The sequence below is a fragment of the Eufriesea mexicana genome, unplaced genomic scaffold, assembly GCF_001483705.2.
Source record: "Eufriesea mexicana isolate 0111107269 unplaced genomic scaffold, ASM148370v2 scaffold7050, whole genome shotgun sequence".
Taxonomy (NCBI): domain Eukaryota; kingdom Metazoa; phylum Arthropoda; class Insecta; order Hymenoptera; family Apidae; genus Eufriesea; species Eufriesea mexicana.
The window spans coordinates 175907-197481 of record NW_016914879.1 but is presented as its reverse complement, the minus strand read 5'-3'; the positions used below and the strand labels follow the sequence as shown (position 1 = coordinate 197481).

The following is a 21575-nucleotide window of genomic DNA, read 5'->3' as shown; positions in this document are numbered from 1 at the left end:
CCGATCAAAGTTTATAGACGAAGACGAAGCGACAGGGAAGACAAGTGTATCTTCGAAGCAATTTCGTGAGAACTTTGTGCGTTTAATTCCGTTTCAAACCAGCCGGAAAATAGTAGTCATTTCAGGACTCGCGCGCATAAATTTAAATTGTCTAGAAAGTTGTTTGAAAAGGAGTCGAGATGAAGGAAGCTTGTAGAACGATGTTTCCGAATCGTTCGTTTTGGATAAAAATTGGTAGCCGTGCAAGTAAAAAGTATGAAAAGATCGAGTACTACAAAATACCGTTTCTGCTACGGCAATTTCCTGCCTGCTAATTATTATATTTCATAGCGACGTAACAAGCGTGACTGAAAATTGTGGTTATGGCATCGTGCAATTCTATCTACTTTTCCTGCTCAAAATAATATTTCTCGAATTCAAGAATGGTTCAATTTTTACGCTGAATTGCATAACACAGTCAAGTCGCTGGACTTTCTCGATCGGACAATTCAGTCAAGGATATTTCGCGAGAGCTGCTTTATGAATATGAAAGAGATACGCTACCGAGTTGATTGCAATCGTTTTTAGATGTTTGAAGGGAAAAACGCGCATATAATACTCTCGATCTTACGTAAACTCGATGGTAATTCCATCAACGATCGTCTACACCGATATTTCGTGACGAATTTATGGTCCCCGACGAAGAACCTTCCGTGAAAGATTCGATTCTTCGAAACAAACGTTGGTAACGTTTCAAATTAATCGCTTTTTGCACTGTTATAACAGAGTTATGCGGAGAACGAATCTCGTAAATAATCGCGAATGTAAGTCAGATTGCTGTAATTGTTACGAATAAAAATCATTGGAAGTACTTCCGTATGACGAAACGCGTTGGCATCCTTCGAGTCGTAGTATGTAATTGGTATTTCAAATTTGAATTATAGCGCGGTTTGCAATTTCATTTAGATTAAGTAGCGAAGCGATGAGAAATTAATAGATGCAATAATTGTTTGTGTGCAGTTCGTGGTTCTCTGTTTGCTGCTCATCCTCAGTCTAGGTCACTGTCAGGACAATGATCTTCCGTCGAGGTTCGAGATTGAGAGCTCAATCAACCGTACGATCGAGGAAGTCGAGAGACAGGTTCGCGAAGACTCCAGTCTACCCCAGCTGAGTAGGCAAGAAATAGTGAATATTCTGCAAAATATCACGTCGCGGGATTTGAAGGAATTTAAAGACAAAGGAAAGTTTGAGAGAGCGAGGAATTTGTACCAAAGAGCACTCATGGTTGTCCTTCCTTACAGTGCCGAGGAATCGTCTGGAAATTTGAAGGATCTGTTCACGAAACCGCCTATGACACAGATGATTCCTGACTTTTTGAAATCGGAGACCGGCAAAAACTTGTCAGTGGAAGAAGGCGCGAGAAAAGAGGACAACGATGTACAAAATTCGGAGGCTTTGGTTACCGAAAACTTGGTACTAAATCCTGACTCTTATAAGACGACTTTGAAAGAGTCTACCACGATGAAGAATCGGTATAAAAATCACAGAGATACGTACTCAGAAGTGCGTACGAAGGTACCATTAAAGGAAACGTTGAAGCTGGACTCTACGCCAGTCAGGTTTAGTTTCAACCTGGAGAATCTTCAGAAGAACGCACACGCCGCTGAGAAAACGACCACGATGAAGTATCCAATTTACAGAGGTAATGAAAGCAACGGTTCAGAGTTGGAAATTATCTATAGCACCAGCGTTACCGACGAACCAACTACAAAATCAGCTTCCAAGGAAATTACTATCGACTTGGAAAAAATCAGAGGAAACCAGAATATATTGACATCCAGTCAGTGGCGTTATAACGCGCCACCGATTACCACGAAACCAACTTTGCCTTCTAAACTCGACAAGGTACCGTTCCTTCCAACCATTATCTCGGATCCTGAAGATCGTTTTCCTGTTTCTTCCACGCAGAAATCAGAAGTCTTCACGAAAGACACGAGAAGCACAGAAGTTCCGGCGATCAGTTCTGAAAGACCAACTGCTCTTTATGTCACTCCAATGTCCACCGAAACGTCATCCAAAGTAAAATATAGTTCTACGTATTCCCTGAATTCTGCAGGATTCCGTCAAGCTACGCCAATTAATACTATCTCTACTACCACGTCCATGCCTGTGAGGTCAGAGGTTATGGATCTGTTGGCTTCGATTGGCTTACGGCCAGACAATAACAGCAACGTCGAGGATGTTTATAAGAAGAACAAGGATATCCTGGAGAGCAAGGTTCAAGTTCCAGACCTGAATAGTATTCAGGGCTCGATTTCAGGTCTGACTTCCGTCGGAAGTAACGCGGTATCGATTGTAGATCAAAACACCTTTGAAACTACAGGATCCGAGATCAAGAAGGGAGTAAAGAATTTAACTCCAGACGTTCAAATGCTCTTCCAAAGATTTGGTCTCCAAACTTCGAACCTGGACCAGTCCTCGACCACCACAACGCAGAAAACCACCGTCAACTTGAACTCGTACACGAACTTCAAACCGCTTCCTACTTCTAGCGTGAAGGATCAAGAGATGAGGGAGTTTTTGGCGAAATTTGGGCTCGGTGTGAACAACAAAAGAAAGCAGAAGTCGATGAAGGCGTCCACGGAGGCCCCCTCCGTGATCGAAGCTGTACCCCACAACATGAGAGGGATTCTGGAGAACATTGGTCTGATATCTAACTCGCAGAGGGCTAGCAAAGCCGTGATCAATACCGTGGAGGACATGGAATCGACGGAGACGTCCAAGTTTCACGTGTTCAAGCCTCACGAGGTGACGCTGAAGGATGAAAATCAGAGGAACAAGATTAACGAGCTTTTGGACACCGTGAAGCAGGTCCAGGAGGGTAAGGCTGATATTCAGAAAGTTAGAAAAGTCGCGAATGATCTGTTAAAAACTACGAAGATTTTGAAAGATGGTCCAGATCCTTTGAAGCTCGAGGAGATCATCAAGACCTACAACGAGAATGTGAGAAACGAGGTGAAGAGGCAAGAGGAACAGCAGCAAGAAGCGACCACTACTACCACCACCACGGAACAAACTATCACACCTTCCTCCCCTGCAACTGGTATTAAGCAATTTATCATATACATTTTGGGCAGCTCGGAGTTTTGGGTTCGAAGAATCATTCAGGGATTAATAAGACTTCGGAATATACTAACCAACGTGTTTAATACGATTAGACGGGGATCCGGTTGACCACCGGATCTCTACTAATTCTCTACGTTATACCAAAGAATTTTGTCTCGAATTCTCGCATTTTCTTTCTTCGTCTCGTACCCTTCGCTTACACGGAACACACCACGAGACATTTTTCATTGTGTTCCTCAATCGCTTTCTCTTTCTTTCGTCCTAACGGCGTCGATGCGTCGATTTCCATGTTAAATGTTTTCCTCTCACCACAGGACAATTGACGGGAAAGGATCGATGAAAACATCAGATTAATTCGAGGTCTACCACTTTCTACACGCTTATCTTCTCGCTAATTATGAGAAACACTCTGTACATAGAGTACTAATGTTTCCGTTTGTAACTAATGCCCCAGAGAAATTGAATCATTAGCGTATTCAGTGTATGCTAACTGAACGTTCAATCCTAACGATACATCAACTCCCACTCCACTGTATAATACCCATTCTTATTTGGAACATCGTGTATCCCGGGAATTGTAATCCGAATGCATGCGATTGTTTTCTTACCAACTCCCAGAGCTCGTCGCTCGACTACGATATTTTTCGACCTTATTACTTACACCATCAACGGGACAGCGTGAAACAAAATTTAAACGCGAATCCATGATGCAACTTGTCAACAGAATCGGCAGAAACCACGTTAAGTACTTCCACGACGACAGATTCTGCGAGAGCAGCTTCTGACCAGTCGAATTCGACAGCCGAGATTTCGTCCGAGGATACTTCCACGACAGCTACGAATCTGATGGCTCTGGAGGAGTCTTTCGGTGGTACGACCAAAGAACCCGATCCCGTATTGCCTCCGAGAAGGAAAAGCGGTCTCTATTTCTTGGTGGACTGGAACTCGTTCCTGGAAGTCGGCGAGGAGGACAAAGAGAAGATCAACTTGAGGTTCCAGCCGAAAGTTGGCGACAGATCGAGATTCTTACCAGTGACCGTGCCTTAGAAATTAGTAATACTGGAAATTGTTCGTAGCACAGGGTTTCATAGTGTATATTGCGTTTCTTGAGTAACGAATTTAACGTTACGTTCGAAGATCAAAATAACCATTGTTTTCGTTTAAATCATATGTACATACAGGTAATATATCGTTGAAAGGGGTATGGAGGATTAAGAAATTATACATGGTTTATGTAGGTATTGTTTTTGGAAAATTTTGGGGTACTATGCACTGATAATTCTTATGGTCCGAACTTCAGGGATAATTGTTACGTCACACGTATCATGACACGTAGTTATTTATGCACGTTGTTTGTAATCGTTTTGTACGATGTGTTGACTGAATAAAACGTTTTCTCTAAAGAAAACGAGCAACTAACATTGCATGACCCATCTATTTGTGAAAGTGTACAATTAGCATGTACAAATGAAGCAGAAAAACTTATCGGTTGATAAATTATTCAAGAAGAGAAGTCTCGGGTGGCAACCGATGATTAAACAAATTTATTTCCAACTTCTAGTTTATTCTAATATTTTAATAGAGCGCGAAGTCGTTGCGAATACCTTGAGAGTCACTCTACGTACACTCGATTCCGATCAAAATATTTTGGATTCGATGGTCGAACGTCACGAGTACGATTTCAGAGATCATTCGATCTAATAGCTGCGCTGAAATGTCTCCGTCAATACGTAGTCCTACGATTTTGCTATTCCTTTTACTTTACGCGAATAATACGATTTGCTGGAATATCCTGGAAACCTCGGAGATCCTGGACCAATTGCAAGATATCGATTTATCACGAAATCGACGGAATTCCGAAGATGAATCGCCGATTTGGATGGAGTACGAGTTCGGTACTGGTGTTGGAAATAGAGAAGGTATCGTGTGAAATGTTATTTCATTTACACCCTACAAGGTTTTGTAAATTTCTAAACGTTGAGAACTGCCTCTATTGATTTCAGATCTCGTCGTGTCGAACATTTCTGTCCACCGGTATCCAAAATTACCAGAAACAGCGACAGACTGGCAATTTCTAGATGTAAATGGCACCAATTACCTATTCCGAACTGAAAAGTCTACACTTTTCTTTTACAAATTCGATTCGGAGAAGCCTGCAGTCGACGATCCAGTGAATCTGCATGTAGACGGTGCTATATTAACGTTCAAAGTGATCAGTCTTCGTTCCGAGTTCGACATAGTGGCCGTTTTGTGCGTGGAATCGGCTAATGGAACTTTGTTACGATGGTACAAGCTCGTAGATGGAAATTCCTTTGAGTTCTTTTGGTCGTGGCCCATACAGAAACGTATAAAGGATATAACGTTCATCCAACACGAAGAGCCGTATAAAATATTGCTGTTGAATGACAACGACATGCATATCGGGCCCCAATATTCGTTCATCGACGTCTATGGCTTCAACATCGAGTTGGCGACCGATACTTTCCACTTTTGGTAATTAATCGTCTCTTTAAATCCTCTATTAATTACCGAGAATTTTTCTACATCTTTAATTTAATTATTCGAATTTTTATATAGGCTTCATCATCGATCTTTCGTGCCAAGCGCACTCGATATTCAGGTGTGCTCCGTTTACGAAAATATTTTGCTCGCTGTTCAAACCGCGAACGACGTCTTACTCTACGAATATAGAAATACCATGGAGACAAATATCTTCCAGAACGTGCAGACTATAAAGTCGCAAGATTTACAGAACTTCGTCTGTTTCGAAAGTGGATATCTGCAGTTTTTGGCGATTTCTGGACCGGAAGCCGGTCTCTTTCACTCTGTGAACGGGGAGTTCCAATTCAATACAGACTCTGAATTCGGTAAGACTGTCTTTCGTGAAATATTTAAGTTATCGTGATTCTCCTTCAAACGATTGATTTACATTCGCTACAGATGTGTCGGAGATCACGTGGGTCGGAAGCATAAGATTGGACACGTATAGAGACGAATCGTTGCTGTTGATTCAATTAAAAAATTCCACCGTGTCCGCGCTAGCCTGGCAGGGCTTGAGTTTCAAAAAGATTCAGTTACCCAACAACATTCTCGATCGTTTCGACCTTTCAAAGATTACGCCACTTCCAAAGTACGGATTCATCTTTGGCAATCGATTCGTGAAACTCCATACGGAGTTGAAAAGTGTGAAACATCCGATTCAGTACACCACCGAGAGGCTACTGATCTTGCAACGTTTGTTAAATGTAGGTATACGTGTAGGATATTTTTTGGGATCGAAAGTGAGTGCATGGGAACACTTGGGCCTTTCTCGAAAATGAGAGGTGAAAATCGAGAACGAAAGCCTGTGTGTGAAACAAGAGAGATTGTTAGGTTTAAATAAAGGTGTAAGGTCAATCTTGAGGCAGTCTTATAGAGTTTATGGAGACTCGGTCAGAGAGAGTCTTTGGCGAATTTTGGTGTGCATAGTCGAAGGAAATACATGAGAATGTCGATCGATCGCGTAATCATCAGTCATTAGTCTAATCTTTTAGTTGTACTTTACTCCTAGTCTCTAAATGACATCTCTTATTCTTTATATTGCCAATTAGCAGACATTCTGAGAATATTTAAAAATCACGGACGTTCGACGTGTTTGTTTAGGATACACTGAACCACCAGGAGAAAATTCTAGATGAAACAGAGGCACGTCTTAACAAGAGTTATTTGGTGAATCCTGTGGTCACTGGATTCTGGAATCTTAGCATAGTAAACGCGACAAATGCTACTATATCCGACAACGTGATCTATCAGTCGGTCACGTTAGGTGCTACGAATTTAACGAATGAAGACCTGGCATTCGATACGAACAAATTCGAGGATAAACTGAAAAGTGTACAAGAAAAACTCGATAAAATCGATGCGAAACTGACGAGCGTTGTAGATTCTAATTCGGGAGAATTGCGTCTCGATTCGGACGTAGAAATATTTGGAAATATTAACGTTACTGGCAACCTGTACGTCAGAAACTTAACAGCACTGTCTATCAATGACTTCAATATCACGACTGATTCCGACTCTAGTGGAGAGTACCATGTAATTGGAGGGAACAAGAAGTTGGATTCCATTCAAGCTGAAAATCTGACAGTACATACGGTGAATGGTATTCCCATAGAGAATATTCGTTTCGGTGACGTCATGGAGGATTATAGTCACGTGGATTTTTCTCGAATAAATCGAGCCGAGATAGATGGACACCTTTCATTCTCTACGATCAATGGGATTGATTGGAAGACATTGATGAAGAACATTGTGTGGAAAGACAAGTCGATGTTCATTCCTGGGGATACTGTTATCGAAGGGGTAAAGTTTTAGTTTGGGTTTAAGTTTTACACCAGTAGCATAAGTTGTGTCATGTTAATTTCAGACGCTGAGCTCGGATATCTTCAAGTTGGTCATAGTGAACGATCTCTTCTATCCGGAAGACTATGTCCTGATGAGTAGTACCACTCCTGTCATCGTGACCGGTAGAAAATCGTTCGATTTTGTGCTAACGACGGAATTAGGAAACGTGACCACTCTAAACGGCGTGGATTTCCAGGACTACGTAATTTTGAATAAGGAAAATGTTCTAAAGAAAGAGATGACCTTTGAGAATCTAACGATCGATGGAGAGCTGAGGTTCGTTTCGACCTTTCAAAGATTACGCCACTTCCAAAGTACGGATTCATCTTTGGCAATCGATTCGTGAAACTCCATACGGAGTTGAAAAGTGTGAAACATCCGATTCAGTACACCACCGAGAGGCTACTGATCTTGCAACGTTTGTTAAATGTAGGTATACGTGTAGGATATTTTTTGGGATCGAAAGTGAGTGCATGGGAACACTTGGGCCTTTCTCGAAAATGAGAGGTGAAAATCGAGAACGAAAGCCTGTGTGTGAAACAAGAGAGATTGTTAGGTTTAAATAAAGGTGTAAGGTCAATCTTGAGGCAGTCTTATAGAGTTTATGGAGACTCGGTCAGAGAGAGTCTTTGGCGAATTTTGGTGTGCATAGTCGAAGGAAATACATGAGAATGTCGATCGATCGCGTAATCATCAGTCATTAGTCTAATCTTTTAGTTGTACTTTACTCCTAGTCTCTAAATGACATCTCTTATTCTTTATATTGCCAATTAGCAGACATTCTGAGAATATTTAAAAATCACGGACGTTCGACGTGTTTGTTTAGGATACACTGAACCACCAGGAGAAAATTCTAGATGAAACAGAGGCACGTCTTAACAAGAGTTATTTGGTGAATCCTGTGGTCACTGGATTCTGGAATCTTAGCATAGTAAACGCGACAAATGCTACTATATCCGACAACGTGATCTATCAGTCGGTCACGTTAGGTGCTACGAATTTAACGAATGAAGACCTGGCATTCGATACGAACAAATTCGAGGATAAACTGAAAAGTGTACAAGAAAAACTCGATAAAATCGATGCGAAACTGACGAGCGTTGTAGATTCTAATTCGGGAGAATTGCGTCTCGATTCGGACGTAGAAATATTTGGAAATATTAACGTTACTGGCAACCTGTACGTCAGAAACTTAACAGCACTGTCTATCAATGACTTCAATATCACGACTGATTCCGACTCTAGTGGAGAGTACCATGTAATTGGAGGGAACAAGAAGTTGGATTCCATTCAAGCTGAAAATCTGACAGTACATACGGTGAATGGTATTCCCATAGAGAATATTCGTTTCGGTGACGTCATGGAGGATTATAGTCACGTGGATTTTTCTCGAATAAATCGAGCCGAGATAGATGGACACCTTTCATTCTCTACGATCAATGGGATTGATTGGAAGACATTGATGAAGAACATTGTGTGGAAAGACAAGTCGATGTTCATTCCTGGGGATACTGTTATCGAAGGGGTAAAGTTTTAGTTTGGGTTTAAGTTTTACACCAGTAGCATAAGTTGTGTCATGTTAATTTCAGACGCTGAGCTCGGATATCTTCAAGTTGGTCATAGTGAACGATCTCTTCTATCCGGAAGACTATGTCCTGATGAGTAGTACCACTCCTGTCATCGTGACCGGTAGAAAATCGTTCGATTTTGTGCTAACGACGGAATTAGGAAACGTGACCACTCTAAACGGCGTGGATTTCCAGGACTACGTAATTTTGAATAAGGAAAATGTTCTAAAGAAAGAGATGACCTTTGAGAATCTAACGATCGATGGAGAGCTGAGGGTACGTTCTATTCGAATTTCAGGCGTGTTTCTTCAATTGCAAAATATTGTTACAACTGCAGATAGACGGTGATGTAACGGGATTAAACATGACAGAAAATAAATTGCTGAACGAAACTTGCAATATTTCATCGGATATCATGTTCTTGAATTTGAATGTTTTGGGGAACGTTACGTACGACACGCTGTTCATGAACAAACGTCCATTGAATTTAGGGGATTTGTTGCTGAGAACCGATAAGGAAGTTGAAATTACTGGAACTAAGACGTTTTTAAATAACGTTGCAATGAAATCCAACGTTACCATTACATCTGGCATGGTGAATGGACATTTACTGGACGAATTTGCAACTACAGACACTGACCAAGTGTTTCCAAGTATAGCCTCTAATTTTTTATTTTCAAGAAGAATTTTAATTCAAATTCTAAGATCAACTTTTTCTAAGTGGTTAATACCAGTTTGTCATTTAATTATCTGTTGGATTTCGTTTCAGATTTAATAGAGATATTGCCGAATGTCACTTTTGGAAATGTGACGTTTGGAGCCACGAAGAAATTAGAAGATTTTTTGAAGCAGAATACGAACTCCAGTGGTTGTTTGGATAAAGCAGTTGTGTTTAAATCTCCAATTACCGTAGACGAATTGTTTTTCGACACGTTAAACGGTAACATATCGTACGAAGTTTTCAATGAAAGAGTAAACGAAACGTTTCGGAACGTTAGTTTGGAGAATTTAATCGCGGAGACTGTGTTCGCGGACGAAATAACGTCAAAGGTTATCAATGGTCTCGATTTCGATGATTTCGTGAAAAATGCCACGTCCGCGAATATTATCGACGAATACATCACTGATCGTTTGGAAGCCGATCGCCTAAACGTGTCATTTATCAATGGAATGTCGATCGACGAGATCAAGATGCTGCAAGATAAACTAGATGACATCCTGCATAACATTCGCAATGGAAACGTGACTCTGGACTCTCTGCAAGTTACAGGAATGATCACGACGAATTTACTTAACGGAAAAGTCTTCACAGACTTGTACAACGAAGATGAAATCGATACTGTGATTTTCAAGGAAGATGTTTCCATACAGAATCTCACGATTTTGGGTCTACTGAATGGCTTCAATTTCACGGAACTCGTGCTTGACACTGTTTTAAAAACCGATACGAATATAACAATCGACGGGTTTAAAGTATTCGATAGAATCAATTGCGATGAACTGCACACCTCCTTTTTGAATGGACGTCCCATAGAGAACCTGCTAGATCCATTCAAGGACCAGGTGCTCACGGGTCCCGTTGTCGTAAATGGTACCCGCTATTCATTGTACGCTTCAACATATTTAATTATTCGAAATAGGAAATTTTAAATACCGCGTTCTACTTTCAGGTACCGTGACAGTTCTTAAGGAATTCAATACAAGCGGGAACATTGGCGATGTACCATTTTACGATCTAATGAACAGATTCAAATCTTTGGGAAACAATACTTACGAGTTGCACGGCAATGTTCGTTTCCCTGAAAATACAACGATAGAAAATCTGCATATTGATGGATTGATTTATGGGAGAAATTTCGATAGCTTCTTAAATTCGGTAGTTTTCATAAACGAGGACAACGTCACGATTTCTGGCACGAAAGTGTTCAAGAACTCCATTACCTTTAACGACGAATTCACCGTGCGTGATAAATTGAATGACGTGGATTTGAAAAGATTTCAGGAAAAAGCTATTTTTATCAACAAGCCGTTCTCTGTTAAATCGAAAATTATTTTTAAGAATGGTATAAAGGTGAAAAAGAATGTTCAAGTTGGGACAAAATTCGAAACGAAATCCATTATGGGAATAGACGTGAACGACTTGAAGTATAACATTCTCTATCTCAACAGGCCCAATCATATCGAGGGTCAGTAGAAAAGCACAGTCACTTTGGTATACGTCGAAGCAAGTTTTGGAAATATAATTAAAATGAACACGTAATCGATGTAATTGAAAGTATTCATTTTCTCCGCAGTGCCTCTCACATTCACTAATGTGATTTTCGAGTCTAACGTACAAGTGGAAAAGTTCAACGATTTGGACATGAAATTATTAATACCATTACACACCGATCAAATGATACCTGTACCTGCTCTGAACTGCCGTAATGTCACCGTGGAGAAACTCCAGATTTTAGGGAGAGTCAACGAGCAAAATTTACAAGAGATTCAAGACACCACATTCATGGTATGTTTCATCCAGTGTCATTCGAGGTCGTTTTAAAGTCACACAAGGTTATTCAAGGTCATTTAACCCTTTGCACTCGACGATTTTTTGGCTAGAGAAGAGTAGAAAATCAAAGATTCTCTATGAAAAAACTGACGATACTTGTTTGAGCAGTAAATAAAGAATTGTATAATAATAGAATTGTAGAATTATTTGATTTCGATACCTTGCGCACTGTTACATTACACTAAATTTGATATATTAATTAATATCGATCTTTCAAATTTTATGACACGGTGACTGAGGGTCACCTCTCGAGTGCAAAGGGTTAAAGGCCATCTTGGAGTTATATTACGACTAATCGTTACTTTAATAGCAAGCTAAATCATTCTGGGTGGAATTGTGTGTCGCATATGAAAGTTGACCTCAGTATCGTGCACATCTCTTTCTTTCAGATGACTGGTGATCAGGACATAACAGGACATTTCAATTTTCGCGGTAAGGTTCATATTCACCACGATTTCAATCCGCGATTTATCAATGGTATCGACACCACTACGTTTATACCTTTGAATTCGAGAAGTCCCATAGTCGGTAAGCCATCTAAAAGCTATTTCTCGTAGATTTATTTTATAACACTCGCTGAATGATTCTGTACGAAACGTTTGTACCTACAGGTAACTTTGTGTTTGAATCGCCGGTGTATTTTAACAAAAGTCTTCGAGTGTTGAGCTACTTGAATGGAATAGATCCATCCAGATGGAAAGCAGTGGCTGTTACATCCAACGATCCGTTACAACAGTTTATTTCTGGTAAATGGACCGTGTTTGGCAACGTGTATTTCAAGAAAGGGTCATCGGGTAGTGACATCTTAAATGGCATAAACGTCACAGATGTGTCAAACACTCTAGCTAAACGACATTTGGAAATGGACGCCATATTGGACGAGAAGAACGTACGGAAATTATTTCGAGTACACGTTTTATGTATTAACGTGTTGAGCGTTTAATCAGAAACGCGAATATTTTCTTTATAGGAGAATCTGGATTCCGTGTGTGAAGATTTAACCGAGTTGAAACGCTACGCAGAGAAACAAATTTATCAGTTCAATGCATTCGACTATCTCCAAAGTATCAAATTCGACAATATACTGGTTAGTGCTTACCATTTCGAGTTGGACGATTTAGATTACTTATTGTTAAGTTACAACACGTGTCAACTGCACACGTTCTTGTTTACCGGGACAAAATTCGAGTTGATCGGGAATGTGTCTGACTTTGGAGTGGTCGAACAATGGACCACTTTCAGACACTATCAGGTTTTGTATTTCCTCACCTCGGGAAGAAGCTCTTGTGGAAGAAGCCCTGTCAACTTGTGGATGCTGAAGAACAACGAATTTCAGGTAATTTTTACTGTTACATCTGAAGTTAAAAGTGGTTCCATATTTGTACTTACACTTTGTTCAAATTTTTAGCACGTTCTAGATCTTGGGCATAATATAGATAGCAGAAAGGTAAATCAGGATGTATTCTTGATGTTAATTAATAACAGGGAACAATTGCGATCATCTGGAAGGATAATCGAGGAATTGGAGAAGTCTCTTTCGCCTGTGGCAGACGATGATGACATGCAAATCGTTTTGCAGACAGATCAAATGCTGTTATCCAGCAAACACGGTATTTATGAGTATAACATTAATCGTTCTAGCAACTCGAGTCTCAGAAAGTCCAGTCGGAAGCCTGAAATCCTGAATTTCGAAGCTGGTTTTCTCCAGAAGGAAATGTTTTTGTATTACGACAAAGAAGTCAGCAAGAATCGCATATTTGTGAGTTGCATATTTAACAAATTACTTAAAAAATACGCGTTTCATCTTTATTATACTTCCATGTTATCTAGATCGGTAATAATGATGGGAACCAGAAGAAAATCCTACAAACCATAAAGGCGCACAGACCAACGTCCTTTGTGATACTTAATTTCGATGGGGCAATTGAGACACTGCTCGTTTTCATCGAGAACAAAAGAAAACTTCGTATCTACGAGTATAAAGGTAATTATTAATTATTATCTGAATACTTTTAATCGAATAAAATATGCGTGTCTTATTTTTCAGGAATCCAAGGCTTCGTGTATAAGGATATTATAAAAATGAATGTCGATAATTTATTTAGTTTCAAAATTCGAAAATATCCCAACATGGCGAAACGATATTGTCTCGCCTTGTTTCGCGAAAATAAACTAACAATTTTAGAAGCACTAATGTACGGCGAAAAATTAGATATGGGGCCGTTAACGTGCTGAGAACATCGAAGTTTGCGAATGAAGAATTAACGTTGGAAATGTAATTAGGGTAGAATCAATGATTTCACGTGTCGTGCGTAAGAATCAATTGAATTTATTAATATATATTTCGATTTGTAAACAATTTTTCTACAATGTAATTAGTCGTATATTTGATAAATAATACTGCATTCTTGCATACTATTACGTCTTCTGTATATGCTGTAAATAATACGTCGAGAAATAGGTACTATTAGTAAATACCGCCTGATCGTTTCGCTTTGTAAAACGCTATGATTTCTTCGTCGATTTCTGGATCCCCTGTCAGAGGTAAATCCTCAAAATGATTGCTATTTTCGTCCAAGTTCAACTTCCGATCAAAGTCTTCCTTTCCATTTTTCATATCTTCTTTGAAAGTTAAAGGGGTTTTTGGAGAGTGGGCATTGAAGCTTAAGAACTTCTGGTAAACTGGAGTCGAGATATCCGTTTCTATAAACGCAGAAGTTTCTTTGGTTATAATTTTCGCTTTAGCACTTTGTGATTCGACACGACTTTGCTCGCTCTGCTCTTTCATTTTCGACTCTGTTGGATTACTGCGCTTCTTTTTAACACTTTTCTGCTGTCTTTCCAACTTGGGCAAGGACTGTTGACCAATACCATTAGCTTTCTCGCTTAACTGCTGGTCAGTCGTTTCATTTTTATCCTCAATTAGATCCGTTAAAGTTAAATTAACAACATTACAGGATAATAGCTCCGGCGTTAGCGTGTCAGTGACGAACGATTTGTTCCTCGACACCGAATCATCGTCGCAAACATTTTCGTTGTAATTAATCTTCGTTCGATTACTAATTTTCGTTCTTCGTTTATGTTTCTTTGGAGAAACATGATTGACTGTGGAGTCGCGTTCGATTATTCGCTTATCATTCCGAATATTATTAATCACAGACGTATCATCGTTCGCATCCTTGCATTGTTTATCCTTTTCCTTCTTTATCTTGTCAATCAGCAATGCTATTTATCAGTTAAGAAATCCTTAAACAAACGATAAAGAAATAAATAGTAACGTAGGATACAAATTTCCTGGTCCCTTTGATTAACCAGGTCCTTATAATATTCCAGCTTTCTCAGGTAGCTTTTCGGATCCTTACTCAACTCGAAAGCTCGCTTGAAGCTTTCGAAACAATACTGCACTTTCTTGGGATCATAATCCCAAGAAACCTGTTCGTTCGATTCCAGAAAACGCCTGATCACAGAGTCCAGGTTCCTCTTATCTTCGGCGTTAAGGTCTTCGGATATCGGTTCCTGAAGCGTTAAACAAGTCTAAACCTCGATTGCAGACTCCATTGCGTTTTATTTAAAGTACTAAACAGATTGCTTCTTCAGGGCTTGAATTTGTTGCCTAAGCCTCTCGATTTCCGCCCTCAACAACGCGTTCTCGCTCTCTATGTTTGTCTCCAAGTTTAGTTTCAGGTAGTTCTTTATCAGAGCAACCCTTTGAGCAAATCTACAAGTGGACACTGTTTCCTGGACGATTACGAAGTACGCGCGATTAAATAATAGTATTCAATGAGTATTATAAAGCAGTAAGAAATTATTCCGTACTTCCAAATCCGACGAGGTGACGCTCATAGTCGCCAGCATCACGGTCAGACAATTTCCTCCCAAACTGTCCCTCAAGATCGACGTCAATAAAGAATTTCTAAAAATGAAAACAACCAGAGTTCCACAGAACATGGTAATCTTCCTCGAACGATCGCGATCTAATTATTAATTGCTTTCCAACTTAATGCACAACGTGGTTCAAGAAAATGCAAGGAAAATTCGTGAATTGTCGGTGTAACGACAGATAGTACTATCAGATAGATACAAATCTACGAGTGAGTTTAGCACCTGTAAGGAATGTGACCCACGCTCTCCTGACCCAGACTCACTATGACTTGTTCCAGGTAATGTAGGCTCAGGTTAATGTGCTTCGCCTCGGTCAGAATGGTGCCGGTTATCGAGCATTTGTAGACACGTTCGGACCTACGGAGATCTCGCGTTGAAAAGTCGTGTACCGTTACAAAATTTGCCAGCACGGGCGCAGATGGCAATGAGAAAGCACGTCGCGATGGGACGAGTAGGAAAAATTATCGCTGACAAGTGGGTCGACGTGTAATGTATTCGACATGTCGACGCGTAATCTCGAAAAATTCATTTTCACCGCATTGTCAGCGTCGAGGTGCGACTCGAGCTTAAGGAATTTAAATCTATGATCGTGCGATTGCGAAGATGGCATTGTTGGACATTTTCTCAGTCAAATTTTCACTTATCCACTTTCGCAATTTCTTAAACGTTCACGCGCAACAACGAGCTTTCGACAAATTTCTTGTCGCTTTAGGTTAAAACGCCTGAGTGAGATTCGTCACTGAAGTGTGCTTTAGAGAGGGTTATCCTCGGTTAGGAGCCGGTTATTGGTTCTTCGCAATCCTCCTGCCCTTGTACCCTCAGTCGATACAAGGCGGAGCATACGAACCCTGCTAGGTCGACGAGGTGCACTTTCGCTTGTTTGTACTGTTCAGCGCCAAACTCCTTCGTAGAAACCACGATGGTAAAGATGCAATGCGATCTGGATGACTGGCGATTCATCGGCGTATCAGCGGTTACCCTATCGAAGGATCGTTCGAGCTTTTCCATTAAACGGCACCCTTTTTCCCCCAAAACGATCACACAACTATACGTGTACGTTACGAATTACTTTACCGATTATTATTGCCTAACAGAAGCAGCTCGAACGCATCGTCGACATTTTTGACAGAATGAAACGACAGATTCCTCGTGTGTAGCCTCCCGAACTCGTCTTCCAGAATATTGATACGCCTGAAACGCGTCAGCCGCGAATTTGTTATCGTTTCTTACGTTTCGTAAAAAGAAGGAAAAAGAAAATGCATTAGAAATAATTCGTCCGTAACGCGGTTAGGTACGAGGAAGACATAAAGGCGACGCGGTTGCACCTTGCGCACGGTTGCTCCATATTTGAAGCCGGTCGGAATCACGGCTGATCGGTCGGGTCGAGCAGGCTGTTTCCCTTTAGGGGGGCCCCCTGGTTTTTACGAAATACCATCGTATCCGTGTTCGCGCATTGCTCGACGGGCCACCATTTACGTCACCGGGACTTACGGTAAATCTTCCAATCTCGTAACCGCGAACTCTCGTAGTTGCCTCCGATCCAGCAGGTCGTACCCGATCTCGTTATAAATCTCCAGATAAGCCACCTCGATGGAGTACACGTTTTCCGGCCGCTGCATAGAATTTAAGGACGGTACATGGATCTGTGCACGAACCCACCTAACGGCCACCGTGCAGCCAGCATACGCAACCTTTCGTATCTCTTCGAACAGGTACTGCAAACTTCTCGGTATGACGCCACGGTACTCGTCATCCAGCTTCCCGGTTATCGTGTGCGTTTTCCCGCTGGCCGTCTGCGAAGTTCACGGTTTCAAACGTTCTCGCGGTGGATACTTTACCGTGGAGGTTTCGCGAACGGAACATCGGAGGATGTGGCACGAGTTTGGAATTTTGTTGGAAGGGTAGGCGATTCGATTGGAGAAAATAGATTCCTCACTCGCAACACATACTCTGGATGGAAGCTGCTATCGCGTTCTATCGATTCGTTGTTCGGTTTACCTGGCCATACGCGAATACGGTGCCGTTGTAGCCGTCGAGGGCACTTTAATAAACGAGATAGCACAGCTTAGTGAATTTTCGAGGGTCGGCTGATTATTAATTAACGAACGATACGGTTCCTTTTACCTTTCCAGCACGGGTCGTGCCACATTGTCGAACACGTCGTCCTGCGTCGAGGATTCCTCGAAAATTTGGAAGAAACTGAAAGTTTCCGACGTTTCAGAGACATGACTGTTAATCGAGCGTCGAACTTTGCGGAGGCTTACGAGAAATTCCACGATTCGGGCCGATTATCGGGATATTCCTTTGATTTTTGATTGCGGGAAACCAGAATCAGGTAATCTTCCGCGAGATTTTTCTTCGGCCGATGCAGCACCTGATAATTCTTGGACACGAAGCATACGTGATAAACGTACCACGAAGCGGTGTCTCGCGATACGTACCAATGTATTTTTCCGGCATTTCTCCGGTTTCAATCTGGCGTAAACTTTGATAGCATTCTTCACCATCTCGTTCGCGTAACCTCGCAGTTTTGCGGTTATCAATCGATGACAGGTGATCGATTATCGAACGCCTACAGTCACGTATTAAAATTCAGCCGAGGGATCGATTGAAAGCCGTAACGAAGTGTCGAATTTTCTCCCTCTCCCTCTAGAATGAATTTATGGGAAAACTTTCTCGCGCGTGCACCGCCTCTTATTCAAATCGCTTTCAAACGACGGAAACGCACAGTTCTGCTGAAAGGTTGACACACGAGCGAGAGGTATCGAGGTCTGAAACTAGAGCAATAAAAACGCGAAGAGTAGACGGACAAAAGCAAGGAGCATTTGCACGTTAAAGCGGGCCCTATTTGCCGGGGAAAAGCGGGGAATCTGCGAGAAAGCTCGTGTTCCCCCGAGGAAAAGAAAAACATCGAGAGTGGAAAGTGGCTTGGTCTTTTCCTCCCTCTCGACATCTCGATATCTCGCTGACCAGCGTACACTCGCAACGGTTCGATTGATCGATCCACCCTCCTCCACCTCGTTTTCCTCTTGCTTCTCTTCGTTCATCGGAGAAGAGTAGAGCGAGAGGTGGCGCGGTCGCCTAGGCGACGACGTCGTCGTCGTCGCGACGTCGGCGCAGTGCGTCGCCGCGTTGGGAGAGCCGCACCGGGTCGTCGGTCTACCCGATGGCAGACCAGTGTCCCGACTTTTCTCGGCTTTCGCGCTGTTCCTCGCATCCCCGTCGCGCTGTCGCTCGACGTCGTTCCACGTCGTCGACCCCTAAACTATCCTAATTCGCGTCACGACGATCGAACACGCGCAATTGTCGCAGGATGCGAGTCGGTGTTCGCGCCACGTCGCCCGTTTGATCGTTTCCTCGTCGCCGGCCACTCGCCGCGCGCACCCACTGCGCGCTTTCATGGAAACTTCCAGCTCTCGAGCAGTGAACCAATGAATTCTCCGCTCGGTCACGAAGAATCCTGTCGACGAGATCATCAACGCCCGTCGTCGATGTCGATCACCTCTGCGATCATCCCTCGCGGTATCGTTCATTGACCTCTCGCAATTCGGGAAGATTCGCCGAGGTTGGAGGAAGACGCGGTTGGATTAGCGGAGAAACGAGGGAGGTTAATCGCCGACATCGACGCTGCACTGCTCGTTGTCGGAACGATTATCTGGCGTTCGCAGGCGGCATGCCCGGCAAGCTGGAGAGCATCGCCGCGTGAGAAGCTACCGGGACATGTGCCTTTTGGTCTTCTATTGATCGGCGCGTCCCGACGCGACCAGCGGATCCTGACGTTTCGGGATCGCGGCCTGCCAGACACTCGGTAAGGTTCTCCTATTTTCTGACATCGTAGAACGCATCGCGTTACTCCGTGGTAGAATTCGCGATAGAGGGGACAGCGACGATGAGGAATTCGCGACGGCCATGTTAAATAAATCTTCTTTACCAGGTACGCGGTTCCTTGCCGGTATTACGATCGAGTCGAAAACTCGCGTTCGTTCGTAAGCTTTGGAAGCTCTCAAAGGTTGCGCAAACGGACGAATGCCGGGAAGAGTTTAACCGTGTCATCGATAAAACGAGGTATTGCAGTCGTGTCGGTATTATTAATGGAATAATCGCGTACGCGTGGAAAAAACGACTGGTCCGTATACCCGGATGATGTATGCAATAAATATATCGCGCGATCACGATTGTTGGAAGAACAGAAAAGACGTACCAGTCATTGCGTCTTATTGCTCCGCGTAAATCAGAGACATTAGAGATCTCGACGGTGGAGGATCGCGGTCGAGCAAAGATCAACCGAGTTTCAACGAATGGTCTGCGCGAGGTATATACGTGGAATTCGCGGGGTCAAACGCCTGGACGCGTGAACGGTAGAAAGGATTCTTTCCACCCCGATGATCTCGCGAAGCTGCATCGGCGGCGACCGAATAACTGCAATTACGTAACGAAGATTAACGCGTTCTCTATTCATCGCGCCAACTGTGTCAATCCAGTCGGTGCGGATCAGCGAGAACTTTTAAGCACACAGGATCAGGGTCGTTAGAGAATGGTACTCTCGACGAAGTTTAGCGGACGGGTCCCGACGAGTGTCGGTAACGAGCCTTGCGGGACGACGTAATGCAACGACGAGAACGTGGCGACTCGTAAAAGTTACATGACGGAGGAAGCAAAGAATCTATGTCAACGACTGTAAGAAGACGAATTGACACGTGTGACGTGGAGGAGCGTAATGTAGGATTATGCCGCTTTCCAGCGGAATTTATCGATGTACCTCGTCGCGCCTCGTATCGCGTCTCGCCTAGCTTCGGGATCATCCAGCGAGAGATATTCGCGATGGAAATTAACCCGTATTGTTTAGAAACGACGGAAACTTTGAATGACGCCGCGGCGCATTAACAAGCACGTTCATGCCGTTTTAATTTTATCGGGCGTGAAGCATGCGCGTACAAATTTCCATATCGCTGCGAATAGACAAATCGAAACGGTGCTTCGAGTCCACGTTACCCGGAGAAAGTCGTAAATTTAGAACTCGAACCGATGGAGAGTAGTAGGGCGATTTAAACGACGCTTAGCGAGGCCAGCACCGACAACCGAGCGACGATTATAGTCGTTACATCAATCAGGACGAACGAATAGATGTATAATCTCGGTAATAAAGATCGGTGGAGGGTACGAGACTGTACGAGAACTGTACGAGCAACTTCTTCCGTTTCTCACCGATGCCTGGAAAAAGACGGGAAAGGTGTTTATGTTTCTGAAACTCGTTACACGCGAGGAAATGTGGATCGGTCGTTAGCAGTGAGTAAAAGCGACCGCGAATCGGCTCGAAGGCTGTTCTATTCCGGCTGAAATCTCGTTTCATTTAATCCGTCACGCGCAATTAACAACGATGTAAAAGTTACGTGGATTGGCCATAACCGTGGGCCACTAATTTAATCGAAATCGTTCGAGTTAGTCGAACACCGGCAATTTCCTTCTTATCCTGTGTTTATCCTATTCGAGGCTCTCCGTACGCAGGGGTTGCGATTTTCCATTACCAGCTCCGAGGTATCGTACACGCGTCGCTGTAGCAGCGGACGAACGCTCCCGCAGAGTTCAGCGAACGATATATCGTTAATGGAAGGGATTACACAACGCGACGTATCTATCCCGTAAAACCTGCGAATCAAACGAGTAGGAGGACGAGGCAAAGAAGTTTCTGTCCAGGCTTTCTCCGACTCTTTGCACTTTCCGCTTGGAAAGAAGTCCCGCGTGTCTCCGTTACGGCTCAAGCGGAATTACGCGATTCACTCTATCGCGTTCATTTTATTCCCCGATATCGCGATAGATACCACGCGTGCAAGTAGACGCACCAACACGCGGATAATTACGCTGCGTTCAGCTGAGCAGCAATTTTCATTAACGCGTATACAAGGAATGTCCATCGAGTGTTCTGCACCGCGAACACATTCGATTAACGCTTTCTTTTTACTCGCTTCCCTCATGGCATACGAATTACCCGCTGCCTCGGATTTAATAAGCCGATCGTTATTAATCTCGACGTCTTTTAACGAAGAAGAGCATGCGATTCAGGATTAGCGATTCACGCTGACTACGTC

At 42.7% G+C, this 21575-nt stretch overlaps 4 protein-coding genes across 5 annotated transcripts in view; 3 read left to right on the top strand and 1 right to left on the bottom strand.

The window, feature by feature from the left end:
• LOC108552552 (inner centromere protein A) overlaps positions 1-4506 on the top strand; it is a 5657-nt gene extending 1151 nt beyond the window's left edge. The window contains exons 2-4 of one of the 2 annotated variants that reach the window (XM_017907164.1): positions 1000-2860; positions 2930-3082; positions 3830-4501. In XM_017907164.1, coding sequence (XP_017762653.1) covers positions 1000-2860; positions 2930-3082; positions 3830-4152 — 2337 coding nt within the window. In that variant the 3' untranslated portion in view covers positions 4153-4501. Of the gene's footprint in view, positions 1-999; positions 3083-3829 lie in introns of both variants that reach the window. The other variant, XM_017907163.1, reaches the window with a different exon arrangement.
• Positions 4507-4683: 177 nt separating this feature from the next.
• Positions 4684-13844, top strand: fs(1)N (female sterile (1) Nasrat). The gene is made up of 16 exons (XM_017907162.1): positions 4684-5024; positions 5109-5598; positions 5683-5972; positions 6046-6350; positions 6748-7446; positions 9078-9332; positions 9394-9709; positions 9826-10647; positions 10727-11242; positions 11351-11562; positions 11997-12135; positions 12219-12496; positions 12578-12943; positions 13016-13366; positions 13438-13591; positions 13655-13844. Exons 1-16 carry the CDS (start codon positions 4820-4822, stop codon positions 13840-13842), a joined length of 5586 nt encoding a protein of 1861 aa, XP_017762651.1. The 5' UTR covers positions 4684-4819; the 3' UTR covers positions 13843-13844.
• A 230-nt stretch (positions 13845-14074) lies between these two features.
• LOC108552544 (kinesin-like protein KIF6) lies at positions 14075-17996 on the bottom strand. The gene is made up of 13 exons (XM_017907153.1): positions 17931-17996; positions 17754-17872; positions 17614-17688; positions 17488-17530; positions 17181-17282; positions 16981-17102; positions 16564-16680; positions 16337-16468; positions 15712-15846; positions 15424-15520; positions 15190-15345; positions 14895-15123; positions 14075-14832 (listed from the first exon to the last, which is right to left on the bottom strand). The coding sequence occupies exons 1-13, from the start codon at positions 17994-17996 to the stop codon at positions 14075-14077; spliced, it is 2151 nt and encodes a 716-aa protein (XP_017762642.1).
• A 1212-nt stretch (positions 17997-19208) lies between these two features.
• The window catches only part of DAAM (disheveled-associated activator of morphogenesis-like protein), a 43928-nt gene continuing 41561 nt past the window's right edge, over positions 19209-21575 (top strand). Inside the window, exon 1 of the mRNA XM_017907156.1 lies at positions 19209-19297. The gene's annotated coding sequence lies outside the window, so the exon portion shown is untranslated. The remainder of the gene's footprint in view (positions 19298-21575) is intronic.

What these genes read in the sequence shown, in the direction of transcription:
- LOC108552544 (XM_017907153.1), bottom strand. Translation starts at nt 17,996, where the DNA reads ATGGTGAAGAATGCTATCAAAGTTTACGCCAGATTGAAACCGGAGAAA. An exon ending in TGTTCGAAGAGATACGAAAG is followed by an intron (nt 17,103 to 17,180) that starts GTTGCGTATGCT and finishes AATTCTATGCAG; the next exon opens with CGGCCGGAAAACGTGTACTC. An exon ending in TCAAAGGGACCAGGAAATTT is followed by an intron (nt 14,833 to 14,894) that starts GTATCCTACGTT and finishes ACTGATAAATAG; the next exon opens with CATTGCTGATTGACAAGATA.